Genomic DNA, 19,039 nt, shown 5'->3' on the forward strand with positions numbered 1-19,039 from the left:
CCAATACTGTATTGGTAGTAAGTCCATTGCTGCTTATCTTCATTTCTCAAAGCAGACAGTAACAAGTTGTTCTAGTAAGAACCAATCAGCCTACTTTCCTTTTACTATCTCTACATCTGCACTAAATTTGGTGCAAATTGAGGTCAACAAGTTAGATCTCTTGCGCCTCAAAGGTTCATGGGTCCACCATCTTGGAATGGGGTGGATGTCATCATTACAAACTGCACCACTGAGGTGTCCCTGTGTGTCACTCACTTCAGCTGTTCCAAATTTGGTTCAAATTGGTCCTCAAGTTAGAGGTCCTCAAGTTAGTACACTTGCGCCTCAAAAGTTTATACATCCACCATCTTGGGCCGGGGTGGATGACATCATCACAAACTAGGCCATTGAGGTGTCCCTCCCTATGTGTCCCTAAAGCTGCAGCAAATTTGGTTCAAATCAGTTAAGCAGTTCACAAGCTAGCCCACTTGCACCTCAAAGGTTTATGGTTCTGCCATCTTGAATCGGTGTGGATGACATCATCACAAACTATGCCATCGAGGTGTCCCTGTGTGTCACTCACTGCAATAGTACCCAATTTGGTTCAAATGAGTTAGGCACTCCACAAATTAGTCCGCTTGTGCCTCAGATGTTCATGAGACCGCCATCTTGAACTGGCGTGGATAACATCATCACACACCAGGCCATTAGGGCATCCCTATGTGTCCCTACAGCTAATCGGTTAGGCAGTTCACAAGTTAGTCTACTTGTGCCTCAAAAGTTAACCTCTGGCCACTGCCTCAACCTGGGACACCAGGGAGAGGTTTAAGCACCCCCAGACTGTGTACCTGTTCCTTCTGGGGAAGTGTGACCTCATTCAGAACTGGCAGATCAAAATAATCTCCCGAGTTCTGACCCCACACAATAAGTGTGCTGCTAAACAATTGGTGCTAAACAATAGCAGCAGCCACTGGCACTGCCCCCACCACTAGCCAGACCTAATGAACCAACAAATGGAAGGGAATAACCCCTAGCACAAATTCTTGTAGTAAAGTCACTGCTCCACTGAAGTCTCCATCAAAATTCCCAGTAACCCCAGTAAAATGAATCACATAGTTTCCGTTCAATAAAAATGGATTTAGCATCAGATGACACCAAAACCATATCAATTATAAGGTAAATGTCTATAGAAATAACTCAGCGTAGGTGTTGGTGTAGTTTTTGTCATGTTGCTGCTCACAGCAGATGTTCTATTTAGAAGAAAGCCTGAGCCAAGACTAGGTGAGAGGAATCTCATTAAATAAGAAAAATGGTTGGCATGAGGAATGAAGTTTGGAAACAATATCATGCAAATGCAGACACATCACACATGTGATTTAAGTGGCATTCAAAGCAAACAGAAAGGTAAATACATGTCGATCCTGTCTGTATACCTATTTATAAAGAGTTCTTGAGTTACTCTCCTTTCTTGTGCCATCCTATTGGTGCATCATATAAGATGCACCATCTGAAGAAAAGCAGAATGACGAAAACAGGGCCTTAGAATGGCAAGGAGAAGGGCTGTCTCTGGAGCTGGACACAGAACTAAAAGAATTGGGTGGGGCTATCCTTTCCAGGCTCTTAAAAGCTTCTAGCTAATTTATACAGTCCTGCCTCTGGAGCATGTGGGAAGGATAACCCACATGAGATGTCCTCATCCAGCAGCAGAGAATTATAATTTTCTGTTACAGCTTATTTGTGATCCTTTAAGCCTACATCAAATCTTAACAACAGTGTTTACAATTCCCTGCAACTGTGCATTGACCAAACTAAATCAGTCCTACCTGGATGTTGACAAAAACTCCATGGTAAGTTTCATACAGAACTTTGTTTCCTTTCACTTGAAGTGGAAACTCAAAAGGAATTTCTGTTTTACCACTAGGCAGTTTTCCAGGTTTTACCATTTCTACGGTATTGTTAATAAGCTGGATAGGCTGCAAAAAAATGAAACATGGAGAGGTTTAAGAGAATTCAGGCTGCTCTTATTTTACTTTAAGTACAAGCAACAGAACATCTTAAACTGCATATCTCAGGCACACAAGAGATGGAACAGTGCTTATTTAAGAATTTTATGTTTTTACTTTGTTTATTTGTACATGAATTGAGAAGTGAAAGTCCAAGACTGTCTTTGCACAAGTGGTGGGGAGGGGGCAGAGTCATTTTTGCTGATTCCCTCCCCACTGTTCCCTCTGCTATCCCCTGCATCCCACCAAGGATATATTTTCAAAGTGCAAAAGAAAAATGGAAGCAGCAAAAATTGCCCTCCCCGCCTTGTGCAAGTAGAAAAATTTCTGTTTGCAGAAGTATTAGTCTGGATACTTACTATCCCTCAGCAATATTAAGCATTTATAAATTACGGTTCAACATGAGAAATTCAGAAAAGGTGACATTCCACAAAGTCATTCATCATGTTTATGCCCCTCCCCAAAGATACAGAAAGCTGACCAAATCACTATGAAGGAGTTTTGGGGCTGGGACTAATTATCTTTATTAATCAGCAGAGATTACAGTTTGGAGATAAAAGGCATACCCTATGATGAAAACAAACTTACAGAAGAGGGATTGGGGAAGGAAGGAAGGAAGGCCAACAGAATCATGCACAACAGAGTTGGATATTTCTTTGAGAGTTTCTAGTTGAGAGTGTCTTCCAAAAAATAGAACGTGTTTTGTTTTGTTTTTTGCAAGATCCTTCAACTTGTTCCAAATGCAAAGCTGGCAGAAGAGAGCCTCTGTTAAATAAACCTCACTGATTTATACAACCCAAGTCTATGCATGTTTAGAGTAAGTGTGCACAGGATTGTAAGTGTGCACAGGATTGCATATTAGAACTTCTATCCGTGACACTCAAAGCAATGTCTATACAGACCCTGAATTAATAAATCAGGTTTTTTTAGTTTTACTCTAGCCTATATAGTAGTAATGCATCTAACACTGATGCAGATATAGATAGTGTCTTACAAAAGGTGCATCTTCCACATTTTATTTATTTATTTAACTATTTACTTATTTATTTATTAGATTTATATACCGCCCTTCCAAAATGGCTCAGGGCAGTTCACAACTTATTTTATACTGCCCAAAACTTGCATCTCTGGGTGGTTTATTTACAAAATAAACATAAAAAGTTACAATTTACATTACAAAAGTTACATTACAATTAAAAATTTAAAAATAAAGTTAAAATTATTAAAACAGTATTTAATTAAAAGCTTGGGTGAACAAATGCATCTTTTAAAAGTTTTTAAAAGTTGTCAGAGATAAGGAGATCAAGATCAAATTAATCTTTTAGCCGCACCTCTTTCTCCAGCCAGCCAGATTTTCCATGGAGTTTTTCAAGGCTCCTGGCCTTTAGTTTCCTGGCACCAATTTTACTGGATGTCTACAACGATGCTTTTTAAAAATAAGTACCCCCCTCCTTCTTTTAATTAAGCTTATATAACATTTTCCCTTAAACCCAGTAAAGAGTCTAGATTATGCACTAGCTATAGACTTCTCTCCCTGTTAAATATTGATGCTAAGATATTGACAGCTACGTTGGCATGCAGGGTGCAGACTGTGCCTCCTACCATTGTTTATCCAGTTCAGAACGGATTTATATCTGGCCACCAAGTATCAGATATCATTAAATTGCTGATTGATGCATTAGCTCTATCCTCAGAGAAGCAAGACTCAGCCGCTATAATTTCTTTAGATGTACAGAAAGCATTCGATATGGTCCATCTGGTGTTCCTGAAACATGTTTTGATCAAATTTGGATTTCCCCCAAGTTTTTTGTCTTGGGTCATTATATTATGCAGGTCTCCCAATTCATGAGTCATCTCCAATGGAATATTCTCCCCTTTAATTAGGCTAGAACAGAGCGACACACATCAGGGATGTCCTCTATCTCCTCTCCTCCCCACCCCTCACCCCATATGGTGTTACCCCAGCTTGTGCTATTAGGGTTTCGCATAACATAAAGACTATTACATTAGGTGGGATTGAGCACAAGCTGATTTTATATGCAGTTGATATTTTTTACTTTGTAGGTTATGGGGCTTCAGGTGGTGTCCAGAGTCTTTTGTCTGTTTAGGTATAGTAATCTCTAGGAAACTTACTCAATTAGTAAATTTAAATTTTTCCAAATTCTTGGTTCAAATTAAAAATGATTTAGATTGGTTGGCTACGATTCTGTTGAGTACCTGGGATAAAATCTGCCAAAAGCCCTGCAGGGAGGAGGACACCTTAACATCTATTAAGAGATGCCCAGTGGTGAGAGCCTGTGTTGCTGTCGTCTACAGTTATCAGCCTGCCAGCCTGTGTGCCCCCTAACTTGTGGGGCTGTGGTTGCTGCCCTGTGGGTGAGTCTGTGAGAGATCGAAGCCAGGGATCGAGCCATTTGTCCAGACTAGCCATCTTCCTGGGCTTATAAAAGGGCTGCTGCCCTGTGGCGGTAGGGACAACACCAAAGGGGGTCGCCCCTTTGGGGAATAATGAGGGTCAGGGCCAGGTGGTATTATGTTGACTTCTGTTGTTTTTAGGTTCTGGGTGTTTCAGATATGTCTTGGTTTGTCTGGGGATGGGGGGGGGGGTGTCCACTGACTATCGGGTGGCTATTCTGGTGGGGGGGGATAGAAGAAGTAAAGTTGGCAGGTCAGCAAGTCATTAAAGGGGAAGGGAAGTCAGAAATCTATTAGCTGTTTCCCCTTCCAGCTGTCCTGCCAGTTCTTTGACCTTGGGGAGCAGTATCAACCTCCCATAGACCCTCACCTTGCACCTCTGTAATGTGAGGTCTGTCCAGAATAAGTGAGAAACCATCCATGATTTGATTCTGGATGAAGGGGCAGACCGGGTCTGTATTACAGAGACTTGGTTGCGGGAGGCTGGTGGCCCAATCTGGTCCCAGCTGAGAGAGAGAGAGAGAGAGAGAGCACTCTGTTGAAGAACAGGTGCAGGGACATGGGAGGGGAGGTAGAGTGGCTGAGATCTCTAAGAATTGTCTCTCCCTGATCAGGATCCCTGTTGAAGCATCTGACCATATTGAATGTGTGTACCTAAGTTTGGGGACTAGGGATAGACTGGGACTTCTGTTGGTGTACCAATCACCCGCTGCCCAATGGAGTCCCTAACTGAGCTGACGGATCGTTTTGGGTTTGGTGCTGGAGTCCTGCAGGCTTGTGGTGCTGGGGGATTTCGGTGTCCACTTTGTGACCAATCTGTCTGGGGCAGATCAGGAGTTCATAGCGGTCATGACAACTATGAGCCTATCCCAAAGGGTCTCAGGACCAACACACGTTGCTAGTCACATGCTTGATCTGGTCTTTCATTCTGATCAGGGTGGTGTTTTGTGGGTGGGGACTTCTATGATTTCCCCATTGTCATGGACAGACCACCATCTGGTTAAGGTTGGATTCAGTCACACCCCATCTTCGCAGGGATGAGGGGCTCATTATAATGGTCCACCTGAGGTGGTTATTGGATCCAGAAGGGTTCCAAGAAGCCTGGGAGGGATTTCATGTTGGCTCTGCAGGTGATCCTGTTGACAACCTAGTGGAGAATTGGAACAGAAAACTCATCAGGGCAGTAGACATGATCATTCCTAAGCATCCTCTCCCACTTCAGAATTGGCCCCTTGGTATACAGAACTACAGGCGCTGAAGTGGCGATGTAGATGACTGGAGCACAAGTGGAGGAAGACTCAAATCTGGCAGATTACAACAAAGAGCACATTTGAACATCTATGCTCTGGCAATATGGATGGCAAAGAAGCAACTCTTTTCAGCCCGTATTGCGTCTGCAAATTTACATCCAGCAGAGTTGTTCAGGGTTGTGAGAGGGCTAGTAAGTGACCCTCCTCCCTTGAAACAGAACTTGGAACCATCTATTACCTGCTGTGATGTGTTTAATGAGTTTTTTGTAAATAAAATCTCTTGTATTTGGGCTTACTTGGATTTAGACCCCACAATTGCTGCACAATTGATCTGATTCAGAGATGTCCAGTGATTCCTCTTATGTGGTCAGGCTGGATCAGTTCAAGTTTGTGATTTGTGAGAATGTGGACAAGCTGCTTGGAACAGTGTGGCCTACCACCGGATCTCTTGACCTTTGCCCAACATGGCTTATACTATCCGGCAGGGAAGTTGTTGTAGAAGGCCTAGAAGAGATCATAAATGCTTGTCTGCGGGAGGGCAGGATGCCTTTCATCTTAAGGAGGCAATTATTAGACCTCTTTTGAAGACGCCTGCATCGGATCCTTCAGAGTTGCAACTATAGGCCTATCTCCAACCTTCCATGGTTGGGCAAGGTAATTGAGAAGGTGATGGCCTCCCAACTCCAGGCTGTCTTGGATGAAACTGATTATCTAGACCCATTTCAGACTGGCTTTTGGGTGGGCTATGGAGTGGAGACTGCCCTGGTTGGCCTGATGGATGATCTCCAATTGGGAATTGAGGAAGTGTGACTCTGTTGGTCCTTTTGGACCTCTTGGTGGCTTTTGATACTCTTGACCATAGTATCCTTCTGGAGCGTCTGAGGGGGTTGGGGTGATGATGACATTCTTCAGTTATCTTCTACCCTTGGCTTGCCAACGGCTGTAATAAAAATTGATTGATTGATTGAAGTTATCTTCTACCAGTGAATACTTTAGCAAAGGGTCCATAGATATTGGCTCCATAGATATTGGACCATCTAGTCCAGCATCCTGTTTCACACAGTGGCCCACCAGATGCCATTGGAAGCCTACAGGCAGGAGTTGAGGGCATGCCCTCTCCCCTGCTGTTACTCCCCTGTAACTGGTACTCAGAGGCATCGTGCCTTTGAGGCTGGAGGTGGCCCTCCGACTCGTAGCCATTGATAGACCTCTCCTCCATGAAGTTATCCAAGCCCTTCTTAAAGCCATCCAGGCCGTTGGCCATCACCACATCATGTGGCAGAGAATTCCACAAGTAGAGAATTCCACAAGTTGCTTATGCGTTGTGTGAAAAATACTTCCGTTTGCTGGTCCTAAATTTTCCGGCAATCAATTCCACGGGATGACTCCTGGTTCTAGTATTATGTGAGAGGGAGAAGAATTTCTCTCTATCCACTTTCTCCACTCCATGCATGATTTTATAAACCTCTATCATGTCTCCCCGCAGTCGCCTTTTTTCTAAACTAGATAGCCCCAGGTGTTGTAGCCTTGCCTCATAAGAAAGGTGCTCTAGGCCCCTGATCATCTTGGTTGCCCACTTCTGCACCTTTTCCAGTTCTACAATGTCCTTTCCAGTTCTACAGTGTCCTACAGTGTTCTAGATGGGAAAAATTGTTTCTGATAAATACTCTAGAGCCTATGAAAACTCATAATGCCAAAAAAAGTAAATCTTTCAGGTGCAAAAGGACTTTTAAAACAAAGTCTGTCATTTCTTGTACAGGAATTAAAACAAACCTCTTGACTTACTGGCAAAACACAGGTGGTATATAAATATAATAAATGAAAATCCACTTCCTACACCCTTCCTTGGTTTGGGGCAAAAAAATGTAAATATTGTATAATGTTTGAGCTTTTAATAACATTACACAGATATATTTGCAGGGAAGAAAATCAGCACACAAAGTTCGAAAGAAGCAGTAAACACACATGAAAATCACAAGTGTGTGTGTTCATTAACTTTAATAAAGCCTGAATCAATATACAACTCCATTCAGTTTAATGAAATCGCTATCCATTTTGAAAATGTATGCAAGATTGCTGCATGGTGGGATTGGATTTCACAGCTTGGATTGGATTTCAATAGTCCAAGGTCAGGGGTATTGAGATTATGCTTGGAAGGCAGTTGGTGCTGTGTATTAGTAGGGGGGTACTTGGTGCATGCGTGTTTCAGATTATAATTGTGAGACATATCAACGCCTGGCTAATATAATAATAAGCCAAGCCAATATCTATGGACCCTTTGCTAAAGTATTCACTGGTAGAAGATAACTTCAATCAATCAATCAATTTTTATTACAGCCGTTGGCCAGCCAAGGGTAGAAGATAACTGAAGAATGTCATCATCACGAACTACACCACTCAGGTGTCCCTTTGTGTCACTCACTACAATTGTACCAAATTTGGTTCAAATCGGTTAGACAGTCCTCATGTTAGTGAACTTGCACCTCAAATGTTCACGTCTGCCATCTTAGATTGGGGTGGGTTATATCATCACAAACTACACCATTGAGGCATCCCTATGGGTTCATACAGCTGTAGCAAATTTGGTTCAAATCGGTTAGGCAGTTCACAAGTTAGCCCATTTGTGCCTCAAATGTTTATGCGTCTGCCATCTTGAATCAGGGTGGATGACATCAACACAAACTATGCCGTTGAGGTGTTCCTACAACTCTACCTGATTTGACTCATATTGGTCCAGGCGTTGCAAAACTGATGGGCAGTGGGGGAGGGGAGAAAAAACAGACGGACACACAGAATGCCAGGTGATCTCATAAGCATACTGGAAAATAGGCTAAAAAGTGCAAGGTGATTTCCTACTATGGATCTTACAGCAGGATTTGGAATTTTTTTTAAAAAAATGCAGGTTGCGTAGATTAACTGTGTTTGTAAGGGTCTAAATTTATGTTTTGAATTATTAATATAGCAAGGGTAAATTTTATAGCTGATGTTTCATGAAGAGAGGTGTGCGGGAAGTCCAGTTTCGTTTATTCTGTTTGTTATGAATGATAATATTATTGTTAAAATCAATAAAAATTGAATTTGGAAAAGAAAGAAAAAGTGCAAGGTGAAGTAAAAATAAAATCCCTCGCCTGAATACTCAATAGGAATGTGCTCCAAATTGCTTCAGTGCACATCCAAGGGCAGCGTGGGGTTCCCTTAAGAAGAGACAGGCAGGTCCTACTTGCCCGTCCTCCAAGCCCCTGCCAGCCTGCCGTGGCGTTATTGGTATAGAAAAACTTCTGTGCAAGCAGCAGCTTGGGCCACTTGTTCCTCTAAAATGCCACACTGTGGCGATGGGATGTGTGCCTGGCATCCCTCGCGCATGCGCTGATGCCATTTACGTGCCAATGCCGAGTGAGAGATGCCGGAGACCAGAGGCGTAACTAGGGAAAATGGCGCCGAAATTGCACCACCACCACCCCAAACATCTGACACACATCTTTCAGAAAACATGTCTTTTAGCATAATATTAGCTCAAAAATAAAAAAAAATTACAAAAATACAAGTCACAACAACCCTGTGAAGTAGGTCAGGCTGAGAGAGAAGTGACTGGCCCAGAGCCACCCAGCAAGAAACCAAATGTCAACCTGAGGTATGCAGCTGAAGGCTATGTGCCTATGCAGGCAGCGGGGCCAGCCAGCCAGTTAGGATACCCATATTTCAAATAACTTTACCATAATATCAGTTTAAAAATACAAGTCAAGCTCATTAATCTTTTAAACAACAAATTATTGCCTACCTGAAAATTATAACTATCAGCAGTCAAACACTCAGGCAGTCAGTGATGATTTTTCCAGCAGCATAAGCCCCCCTTCTATTCTAAATCCAGCAGAATTTGTTGGATATGATGTGTGTTTGTCTTATGTTTCTTTTTAGATTGTGAGCCCTTTGGGGACAGGGAGCCATCTTATTTGTTCATTATTTCTCTGTGTAAACCACCCTGAGCCATTGGGAACTCACATCCTGCATTCTGTTTTAAAGAAGCTGCCAATACAATCAATCCACAAACATTTCTGAAAGATTTGTATTGTGGCAGGGGAGAGTTTGCTACCCTCTTTGCCCTCAAGTGTGATGACTTCAGGAAAGGTGGCATGCCATCTCCTGTCTATGATATTGACCCAGGGCCACTTGCAGATGCAAATAATTCTTATCCATCAGTGAACTGCTACAACATATGACCACACACACACACACAACTGGCAATTAAATTGTTTAATATGTTAACTGCTGAAGACGAGAACACAAAAGAAAAAGAAACTACCAGATAAATCCAAACATTTCTTCACCTGTTACAAAAATGCATAGGCTAGTACTCTAAGGTATATACCCCTTCTACACATTTTAATAAACTGAAATTATAAGCTCTCATTCTTCAACACAGCTTAAAAATTGTTTAGCTAGAAATAGCAAGAAAGAAAACAAACATATACTTACACTATTGGGGGAGGGAGGAAATCCCTTAAAAACTTTTTTAAAAAATTCAACAATTCAGCCAAGGAAGGCTGTAGCTGCTTCGCTGTCTTTATAAGGAAGCAACCCACACAAAAGATAAAGGGGGAGAGAGAAACGAGAGGGAGAGAAAAGCGAGCAGCAAAGCTCCGAGAAACACAGGCAAGGTCCCTCTCGCTTTATCTCTCTCCCCCAAGCGGAGTTTGGAGTTCCTAAGTTTTTGGAGTTTGGACTCCAGTTCCTCTCTCTCTCCCAAGCGGAGTTTGGAGTCCCCCCCCCCACAAGCGGAGTCGTCCCCCCCATCAACTCTGGCAAGGTTGCATTTGAAAAAGGGAAGCAGAGAAGAGAAAGGGGTGGGAGGAGTGGAAGGGAAACATTGATGAGAGTCCTGGCGCCCCTGTGCTGCTCACCGTCTCCAAAGCTATCTTCAACTGCATGCACAACGCACCTTTTCAAGCTCTCAGTTGAGACTTTCAACACACACTGACACAGACACATACCAAAAAAACCCCAACTTTGCACAGTGTTTATATTTTAAATCCTATTTGCTCCAATATTGATCTCCATGTTATTTTAGGACTTAGGCATTCTCACACAAGAAACCTCCTCCCAGATTCACACATATCAACAGACTCCCAGACCGAAGAAAAGATTGCTGTACTTGCCCCCACCCACCCATGCTTCTTTTAAGAGATCAATGACCTAGAGCACGTTTTAAGAGATCAATGATCTAGAAGCCCCCCTCCACTTTCAGGAAGTTGGAACTCACTTGTGCAATCTTCCCGCCCCCCCAGACAAAGACCAAACTCTGGTCCCTGCAACATGCCCATGCCTCACAGCAGGCTCTGAGCGCACACAGTTTCCCTTCCCGACTCCAGTCCGCACCAACCTTCCTCCAAGGAGGACTCTTTACATTGGCTTGAGGGAGGGAGCGTGAGAGAAGAGGAAGATGATCATCTAAGGATTGGGAAGCAGGCAGGGCTAAATCGAAGCTTCCAAATCCTCCAGGGTGCAGGCAACCAAGAGAAGGCTGAGTGCCCCACCCAAGTACTGTGGGGTGGGGAGGTCACCCATGACCCTGCCACCCCCACACACTCCCAGCTTAGAGAGAGACTCACCCCCGAGAGCCCCAAACAAGTCTAGAAAGAAGAACCAAGCAGCGCCGCCTCAACACGTGGGACTGGAGGGAGGTCAACTGCCCACCACCACCACCCCTCCCCCCCCAGTAAATTTGATTAAAATAATTTCTTTTTTAAAAAAAACCCACGGACACACCTGGATGCTGCTGCACACACTTTATTTGTTGTTCTCTCAATGTGTGAATGATGATCCGATTCCTCCTCCGACCTACTCCGCGTAGCACTACTGCAGCCAAAGAAGCCCAGAACTGAAGAGAGAGCCGGCCCTGCAAGCATACTCAGCAGACCCCCGCTTCTTGCCACCTCGCCTCACCCTCCCTGGCTTAGCAAAGGGGACTAAGTAGTAGTAGTAAGCAGAAGCACAGGCACAGCTTTACCTATTGTTGTTGCTCTCGTCATCCCTCCTTGCTCGGCAGCCAGCCAAGCCGGCTGCGCTGCAGTGGCAGAGGCAGCAGCACACATGATAGGAGGGCAGCGCACTGTGCTCCTCGTCATCGCCCAGCCACACGGCGCACGCTCTCTCCGCTTGCCAGGAGCCAATGGGAGATAGCGCCGCCCCACCCGGACAGATCTTGCGACTGGTGAGTCGCAGGGGCGCCTGCGCTGACTCGGTGGGAGGGGGAGGGGGCGCCGCCGCCACTGCTTGGACCCGAAATTAAAAAAAAAAAAAATCACAAAAATTTGTGCAAGTGGGGGCAGGGCATGGCAGGCACTTTGCGCCCCCACCTCAAGTGGCGCCCAGGGCACGTGCCCTGCCTGCCCCCCCCATCGGTACGCCTCTGCTGGAGACACATCCCATTGGCATGGTGTGGCATTTTAGAGGAGCAAGCGGCAAAAACTGCTGCTTGCACAGAAGTCTTTCTGTACCAACAACGCCGCAGCGGGCTGGCGGGGGATTGGAGGATGGGCAGGTAGGACCTGCCTGCCTCCTAAGAGAACCCCACGCCAAAATGTTTCAGTGCCAGGGAGCCGAAGTGTTTTGGCGCATCTCCAAAGAGGTGCCAGAATGTTTCAGGCTCATCGCTAATACTCAAACATCTGCATAATCCTTGAGAAGTGGAAGATTCTCTCAGTCACTAGGAATCCTCAAGTGTGTCCGAACCGGTCTGGAAGCCATTGTAAAGGCCTCCGGACTTTCCAGACCAGTTCGGATCTGGCTGGTCCGGGTCCGGGTGGGGGGGTTCCTTTAAGGGCGGGGAGGGTTTACTTACCCCCCCGCCACTTGCCCCCGTCCAGCGCGCGTATTTAATGTAATAATTGGGGCAGCAGGATACTTCCCTGCTGCCCCTTGTCCCTCTGCAATGCTGCCAGCTTTGACTCACAGTTTTGAAAATAAATTACTGCTGCCCAGTGCCAATAATGAAGTTGAAGAAGAAGCCGGCCTCCACTTCGGCGCCTCTCCGCCCGGTGGCTCCCCCAGGAGCCGCCGCCACCTCCCAGCAGCCACTGAGAGCGGCTCTGCCATGGAGGACGCGCCGCGGCAACCCTCACTTCCGGCTACCATGCGACTTTCCCCCACATACAGAGTGGCTGCATTCTGCCGCTTTTATATTCACTGCATATAAAAACAACTGAGGACTCAATATTTTTCTTTGAATGGTTTTGTCTCTTTTAAACAGTGACCAAATTAGAAATCTTTAATTTAAAAGAGTCATATTATTAATAGACACACTTCACTGCTGCTTTGCTTTAGGTAGTCACTTCCATTCAGTGGCTGACATCTAAGCTAATGATGTACGCACAGAAGAAACTTTTACACGGTTAACAGGAAAAGGAAAATTTCTGCCAACTCCCACTTCCCTATACAGTCTTCTGTGCCTCCCAAATACATCCTTAAAAATATTAAGTTTTCCCTTCAATATTTTGACTCCACATAAATAAGAAATATGTTTTAGAAAGTTTTCTGCAATCAAATTTGGTGTGTTTTAAGAATGCTATTTATACCTTAACTGAGTTGTAGAAGGCTTCAAACACACCCACGCTTTTGGCACTGAGCTGTAGGTTTACAGATCCTTCCATTGTTAAGGAGATTCCTTGGTGCTGGACAGAATCTTTACTTGTTATGACCACCACGCCAGTGAGAATTTCCTATGCCAGGAAAAATCAACAAGAGAATTGAATCAATCTGTTTCCCATTCTTTGAAATTCAGTGGCAACTAAATATGGTTATTATTGTCATTAAAAAGATCATCCATCAAGCCTTGCTAATCAGAATTGTTGGTAAGGAAGTACAGCATACCACAGGCACAATTTGCTTGTCACACCAGTACCAGCTGCTATGCAACACTGTTACATAGCTAAATAAGAAGTAATTAACAAACTCAGCTCCAGTTTCTTGTATATCACTCCTTTGTCACATGTTTGGGAATCTCCAGGATGAAAGGTACTATAAATGAAAACATTGCTAGCATTGTTTTATGTCACTATAGTGGCACATAACTTCTTAAGAAAAGCAAGCCCATGTATTGGTGAGATTATGTTTCATAATAAAATAGATTTGTGTGCAGCTTCCTTAACTATGCCAAGGGACTGAGAAAACTGTCCTTCAGGTGAATGCTGTAATCATGAGCAACACAGCAGGGCTAGTAAGGGGGAATAATCAACAGGCAAGGCAACAAGACTTCTGTATCTGCTTTGGACTGTGTATGCAAGTACCCAGTCCTTTTACAAGAACATCTGAAGAGGGCAAATGTGTTACTAGGACTTTTTTTTTTTTTTTACCAAACAGAACACTTCCCCTAAATTTACATACTGCACCATTCCCTCCTGTCCTGACCACCTATATTACTCCATTATTATGATTAACCCCTCAGGGAAGTAACTTGCCTAGGAGCAAGAGGTTGCTGGTTCGAATCCCTGCTGGTATGTTTCCCAGACTATGGGAAACACCTATATCGGGCAGCAGCGATATAGGAAGATGCTGAAAGGCATCATCTCATATTGCGTGGGAGATGACAATGGTAAACCCCTCCTGTATTCTATCAAAGAAAACCGCATGGCTCTGTGGTCACCAGGAGTTGACACCGACTCAAAAGCACAAACTTTACTTTACTTTCTAAGTCAAGTCTCACTGAGATACAGTGACTGGACATTTTTGACAGTTGACAAAGACGATTTAAGTACTGAAAGGCCTATAGGCGCTGTCCCGCTTTTTCAGCAACTGAGTATTCAGTTTCTATACTTGTTATTACGCATGTTAAGTTCATGTGCTTTTGCCCTCTACCTCCACAAAGTCACCATTACATGCACAATAGAATCACCCACTTCTCAGAGAATTCCTATAAAGTTTTATGGGTGTGTGTGCGCGCCACCCATAGTTTTATACTGAGCCCTATGCAGCCATACATAGACAGGACAGCTCCTCGGGTTTGTGTTCCTAACACATTTCAATATAAATCTTTATCAAGCAAATATTCAAGTCCTTTATAAACCAACTCAATAAGACCAAATTGTATTACTCTAAAGCTGCTAGGAGTCCACTGCACTACAAATTGGTTTATAAAGGACTTCAATATTCCCTTAATAAATATCTATCTTCTATCTACATAATTCTCTAAGGCATACCCATGGCTAATCCCATGAGTGGTAGCTCTCGTAGACTTCACAAGCAGAAGCACCTGATTGGGCAGTGGGGATTCCATATGCAGATAGATAGGAAGAGCCTGTGAGAGCAGAAGCACCATGGTGATTGGGCAGTGGGGATTCCACATGCAGATGGGGCGGGGGAGGAGCCTGTGATGGTTAAGGTTGGTTCAAATGCAACTGTTACTGGATGGAAGATGTTCTTGATTGTAGAGGAGAGGAATACACACACACACCAAAAAAAATGGGCAGGGGTCCGCAAAGAGAGGGGTCATGAGGAAGAAAAGAGCCCCTTCAGCAGGAGGAGGCTGCCATTGTGTGAATTAGATGAGGAAACAAGATCCGTTAACTCAGGAAGAGAGAGAGAGAGAGAGAGAGAAATGAAGGGAGAAAAAGAAAGACAAAGGAAAAGAGTGAGCGGGGTCGGCTGCACAAAGGCGCTGCAGAAAGCAGAGGGCCGGCAGGGAGGCCGTTGTTACTGCCCACCTGCCATCAGAAGGAAGCTTGCCGGCTGGGGTCGTGAAGCAGGGAGTTTGGGGACTGAGGATGGAAGGAGTTTGTGGTGGTGCTAGATAAGGCAGCAGGGAATTCAGTGGAAGGGGACGGCTGGCGGTTCACCACCTCAAAAAGCGCCAAGGAGCTTGGGGCCAGCATGAGGGTACTGTGGAGAGCAACTGGGCGGCAGGGAGGCCATTGTTCATGCCTGCCTGCCACACCTGCTGATGGAGAAATGAAGATTGAAGGACAGTTGGATGACAGGTAGACAGGTGAATGAAAGAGTTGTGGGGAGGGGAGAACGTGAGCGAGAGAGTTGTGTGGGGAAGAGTGATACATGGTGATGTGGCAAAAAGTGATGAGAGAGTGATGTGTGGTGATCTGATGGGGAGGAGAGCGGGCGAGGGAGCCCCCCCCCGGGGTGCGGAGAGCGGGCGAGGGAGCCCCCCCCCGGGGTGCGGAGAGCGGGCGAGGGAGCCCCCCCCCGGGGTGCGGAGAGCGGGCGAGGGAGCCCCCCCCGGGGTGCGGAGAGCGGGCGAGGGAGCCCCCCCCCGGGGTGCGGAGAGCGGGCGAGGGAGCCCCCCCCGGGGTGCGGAGAGCGGGCGAGGGAGCCCCCCCCCGGGGTGCGGAGAGCGGGCGAGGGAGCCCCCCCCCGGGGTGCGGAGAGCGGGCGAGGGAGCCCCCCCCCGGGGTGCGGAGAGCGGGCGAGGGAGCCCCCCCCGGGGTGCGGAGAGCGGGCGAGGGAGCCCCCCCCCGGGGTGCGGAGAGCGGGCGAGGGAGCCCCCCCCGGGGTGCGGAGAGCGGGCGAGGGAGCCCCCCCCCGGGGTGCGGAGAGCGGGCGAGGGAGCCCCCCCCCCCGGGGTGCGGAGAGCGGGCGAGGGAGCCCCCCCCCGGGGTGCGGAGAGCGGGCGAGGGAGCCCCCCCCCGGGGTGCGGAGAGCGGGCGAGGGAGCCCCCCCCCGGGGTGCGGAGAGCGGGCGAGGGAGCCCCCCCCGGGGTGCGGAGAGCGGGCGAGGGAGCCCCCCCCCGGGGTGCGGAGAGCGGGCGAGGGAGTGATCGGCCCGAGGTTATCTAGAGTCACCAAAGTGGCCGGGGCGGGCCTGGTCTACCCGCCATAGACAGCTATAGAGGTAGACCTGGCCTCCACCTGCCGGGTAGACCTGGCCTCCGGGCCACCGGCCGGCCACGCCTGGAGACGCCGCCGCTTCCCTCCGGGGAGGAAAGTCCCGCCCGGGCTTAATTCTCCACTTTTCGGGGGGTGGGGGGTGGGGGGGTGGGGGGTGGGAGTGTGTGTGCGTACATCCCCGAGCTTAAGGCTCCCCTTCCCCAAGCTGTGACACACACCCCTTCCCGGGCTTAACGCCCCGCTTGCAGGCAGGCAGGCAGGCAGGCGAGGGGCGGCCGAAACTGCCGACAAGCATGGGGAAGGGACCGAGTCGGGAGCGGAGGCCCGGTCTACCCGCCATAGACTGCTTTGGAGGTAGACCTGGCCTCCGCCCCTGGGAGGCCCGGTCTACCCACATAGGCCTGAATGGCCGGTAGACCGGGCCTCCGCCCCTGGGAGGCCCGGTCTACCCGCATAGGCCTGTATGGCCGGTAGACCTGGCCTCCGCCCGCCGGGTAGACCTGGCCTCCGGGTCTCCCCGGGGTGGGGAGAGCGGGCGAGGGAGCCCCCCCCGGGTGGGGAGGGCGGGCGAGGGAGCCCCCCCCGGGGTGGGGAGGGCGGGCGAGGGAGCCCCCCCCGGGGTGGGGAGGGCGGGCGAGGGAGCCCCCCCCGTGGTGGGGGAGAGCGGGCGAGGGAGCCCCCCCCCGTGGTGGGGGAGAGCGGGCGAGGGAGCCCCCCCCCGTGGTGGGGGAGAGCGGGCGAGGGAGCCCCCCCCGTGGTGGGGGAGAGCGGGCGAGGGAGCCCCCCCCGTGGTGGGGGAGAGCGGGCGAGGGAGCCCCCCCGGGGTGGGGGAGAGCGGGCGAGGGAGCCCCCCCGGGGTGGGGGAGAGCGGGCGAGGGAGCCCCCCCGGGGTGGGGGAGAGCGGGCGAGGGAGCCCCCCCGGGGTGGGGGAGAGCGGGCGAGGGAGCCCCCCCGGGGTGGGGGAGAGCGGGCGAGGGAGCCCCCCCGGGGTGGGGGAGAGCGGGCGAGGGAGCCCCCCCGGGGTGGGGGAGAGCGGGCGAGGGAGCCCCCCCGGGGTGGGGGAGAGCGGGCGAGGGAGCCCCCCCGGGGTGGGGGAGAGCGGGCGAGGGAGCCCCCCCGGGGTGGGGAAGAGCGGGCGAGGGAGCCCCCCCGGGGTGGGGAAGAGCGGGCGAGGGAGCCCCCCCGGGGTGGGGAAGAGCGGGCGAGGGAGCCCCCCCGGGGTGGGGAAGAGCGGGCGAGGGAGCCCCCCCGGGGTGGGGAAGAGCGGGCGAGGGAGCCCCCCCGGGGTGGGGAAGAGCGGGCGAGGGAGCCCCCCCGGGGTGGGGAAGAGCGGGCGAGGGAGCCCCCCCGGGGTGGGGAAGAGCGGGCGAGGGAGCCCCCCCGGGGTGGGGAAGAGCGGGCGAGGGAGCCCCCCCCGGGGGAGAGCGGGTGAGGGGCCCATTTTCAAATTTTGTCTCTGGGCCCACTCCAGCCTTGTTACGCCCCTGTGTGAAACGTTCCTCCATACTCATCCCTCACCAAAAAAAGGGGGGGGGGTTGTATACAGAAGTCAGAAAGGAGGTTTCCAGGTTGTTTTCCTTTCCAACATGCCCATTGTCCTAGGAATACATTTATTTACGCAGCATTCCAATACAACCCGGCCTCTGAACTAAATGATACCGGCATCTTAATACTCGCTCCACACAGACTCTTCTCCTAAGCAATGGTCAGCTATGCACACTGACTTGCAAGTCCACTGAAGTGGAACTTTCAGCAGGAAAGCAAGCATATTTACTCAGAAGTCCCTATTAACTTAGCAGGACTTACTCCCAGTTACATGTACGGCGACGACAACCCTTCCTCACCCACCAATACAACATTCACACGTGCCTGCTCTTCAACACGACCACCTCCTGTGCCTTTACTACTGCTCACCCCGCAATGATACACCTTGTTAGCCCGTTTAATCTTGATATCCAGCGCCGTCCCCATGGCGGCGACCCCTCCCCTCTCTTCAGTCCACTCGAATCACGTGGCTTTCTAGCCCGCGTGACCGTCTCTGGCCATGTGACTCAACCTACGTTCTTTCTGGGCGGGTAGACGCAAGGGCGGTTGATGCTCTCATTTCCGTTTTTTCATCTCCCGCGCACCGTTGTCCCGCCCACATTTAAGAGAGTGTCTGGCACCACAACGGTCATATCTGGGTCAGTAACGCTACACCTTAAGGCGCCGTTTATTTTTAAACTAGATGTGCTGTGTACGTCATTCCAGTGGCAGCTCCAGTCTCTGCCCTTACATTTCGCCTTAGCGGTTGCCTAGCAACAGCGCAGGAGGCGGTGCCTTGAAGTTTTCCTTGCCCTGTCCCGTTTCATTATTACGGAAGCTAGAGAGAGTACGCAGGAGAGCAAAGAAAGGGAAAACAGAAAAAACCGTGATGGTGCTCCTTTTACGGCTCCCGCCGAAAACGCGGAGGATAAGAAACTACATTTCCCAGCATGCAGGCACGGGGAGATTAAAATTCTTATTATATTACGCAATAGCACAACGGTCTAACGACGCCTGTTGCATGCCCGGAGATGTAGAG

General features: G+C 48.8%; 1 protein-coding gene across 6 annotated transcripts in view; it reads right to left on the reverse strand.

Moving 5' to 3' along the window:
• VPS26C (VPS26 endosomal protein sorting factor C) overlaps positions 1 to 18,687 on the reverse strand; it is a 36,095-nt gene extending 17,408 nt beyond the window's left edge. The window contains exons 1-3 of one of the 6 annotated variants that reach the window (XM_053309210.1): positions 18,537 to 18,687; positions 13,219 to 13,362; positions 1,803 to 1,952 (exon numbers count right to left, since the gene is read on the reverse strand). In XM_053309210.1, coding sequence (XP_053165185.1) covers positions 1,803 to 1,952; positions 13,219 to 13,293 — 225 coding nt within the window. In that variant the 5' untranslated portion in view covers positions 13,294 to 13,362; positions 18,537 to 18,687. The other 5 variants (XM_053309208.1, XM_053309209.1, XM_053309207.1 and 2 more) reach the window with 5 other exon arrangements.
• Between the last annotated feature and the right edge of the window lie 352 nt (positions 18,688 to 19,039).

This window comes from Hemicordylus capensis, chromosome 3, assembly GCF_027244095.1.
Source record: "Hemicordylus capensis ecotype Gifberg chromosome 3, rHemCap1.1.pri, whole genome shotgun sequence".
Classification (NCBI taxonomy): Eukaryota; Metazoa; Chordata; class Lepidosauria; order Squamata; family Cordylidae; genus Hemicordylus; species Hemicordylus capensis.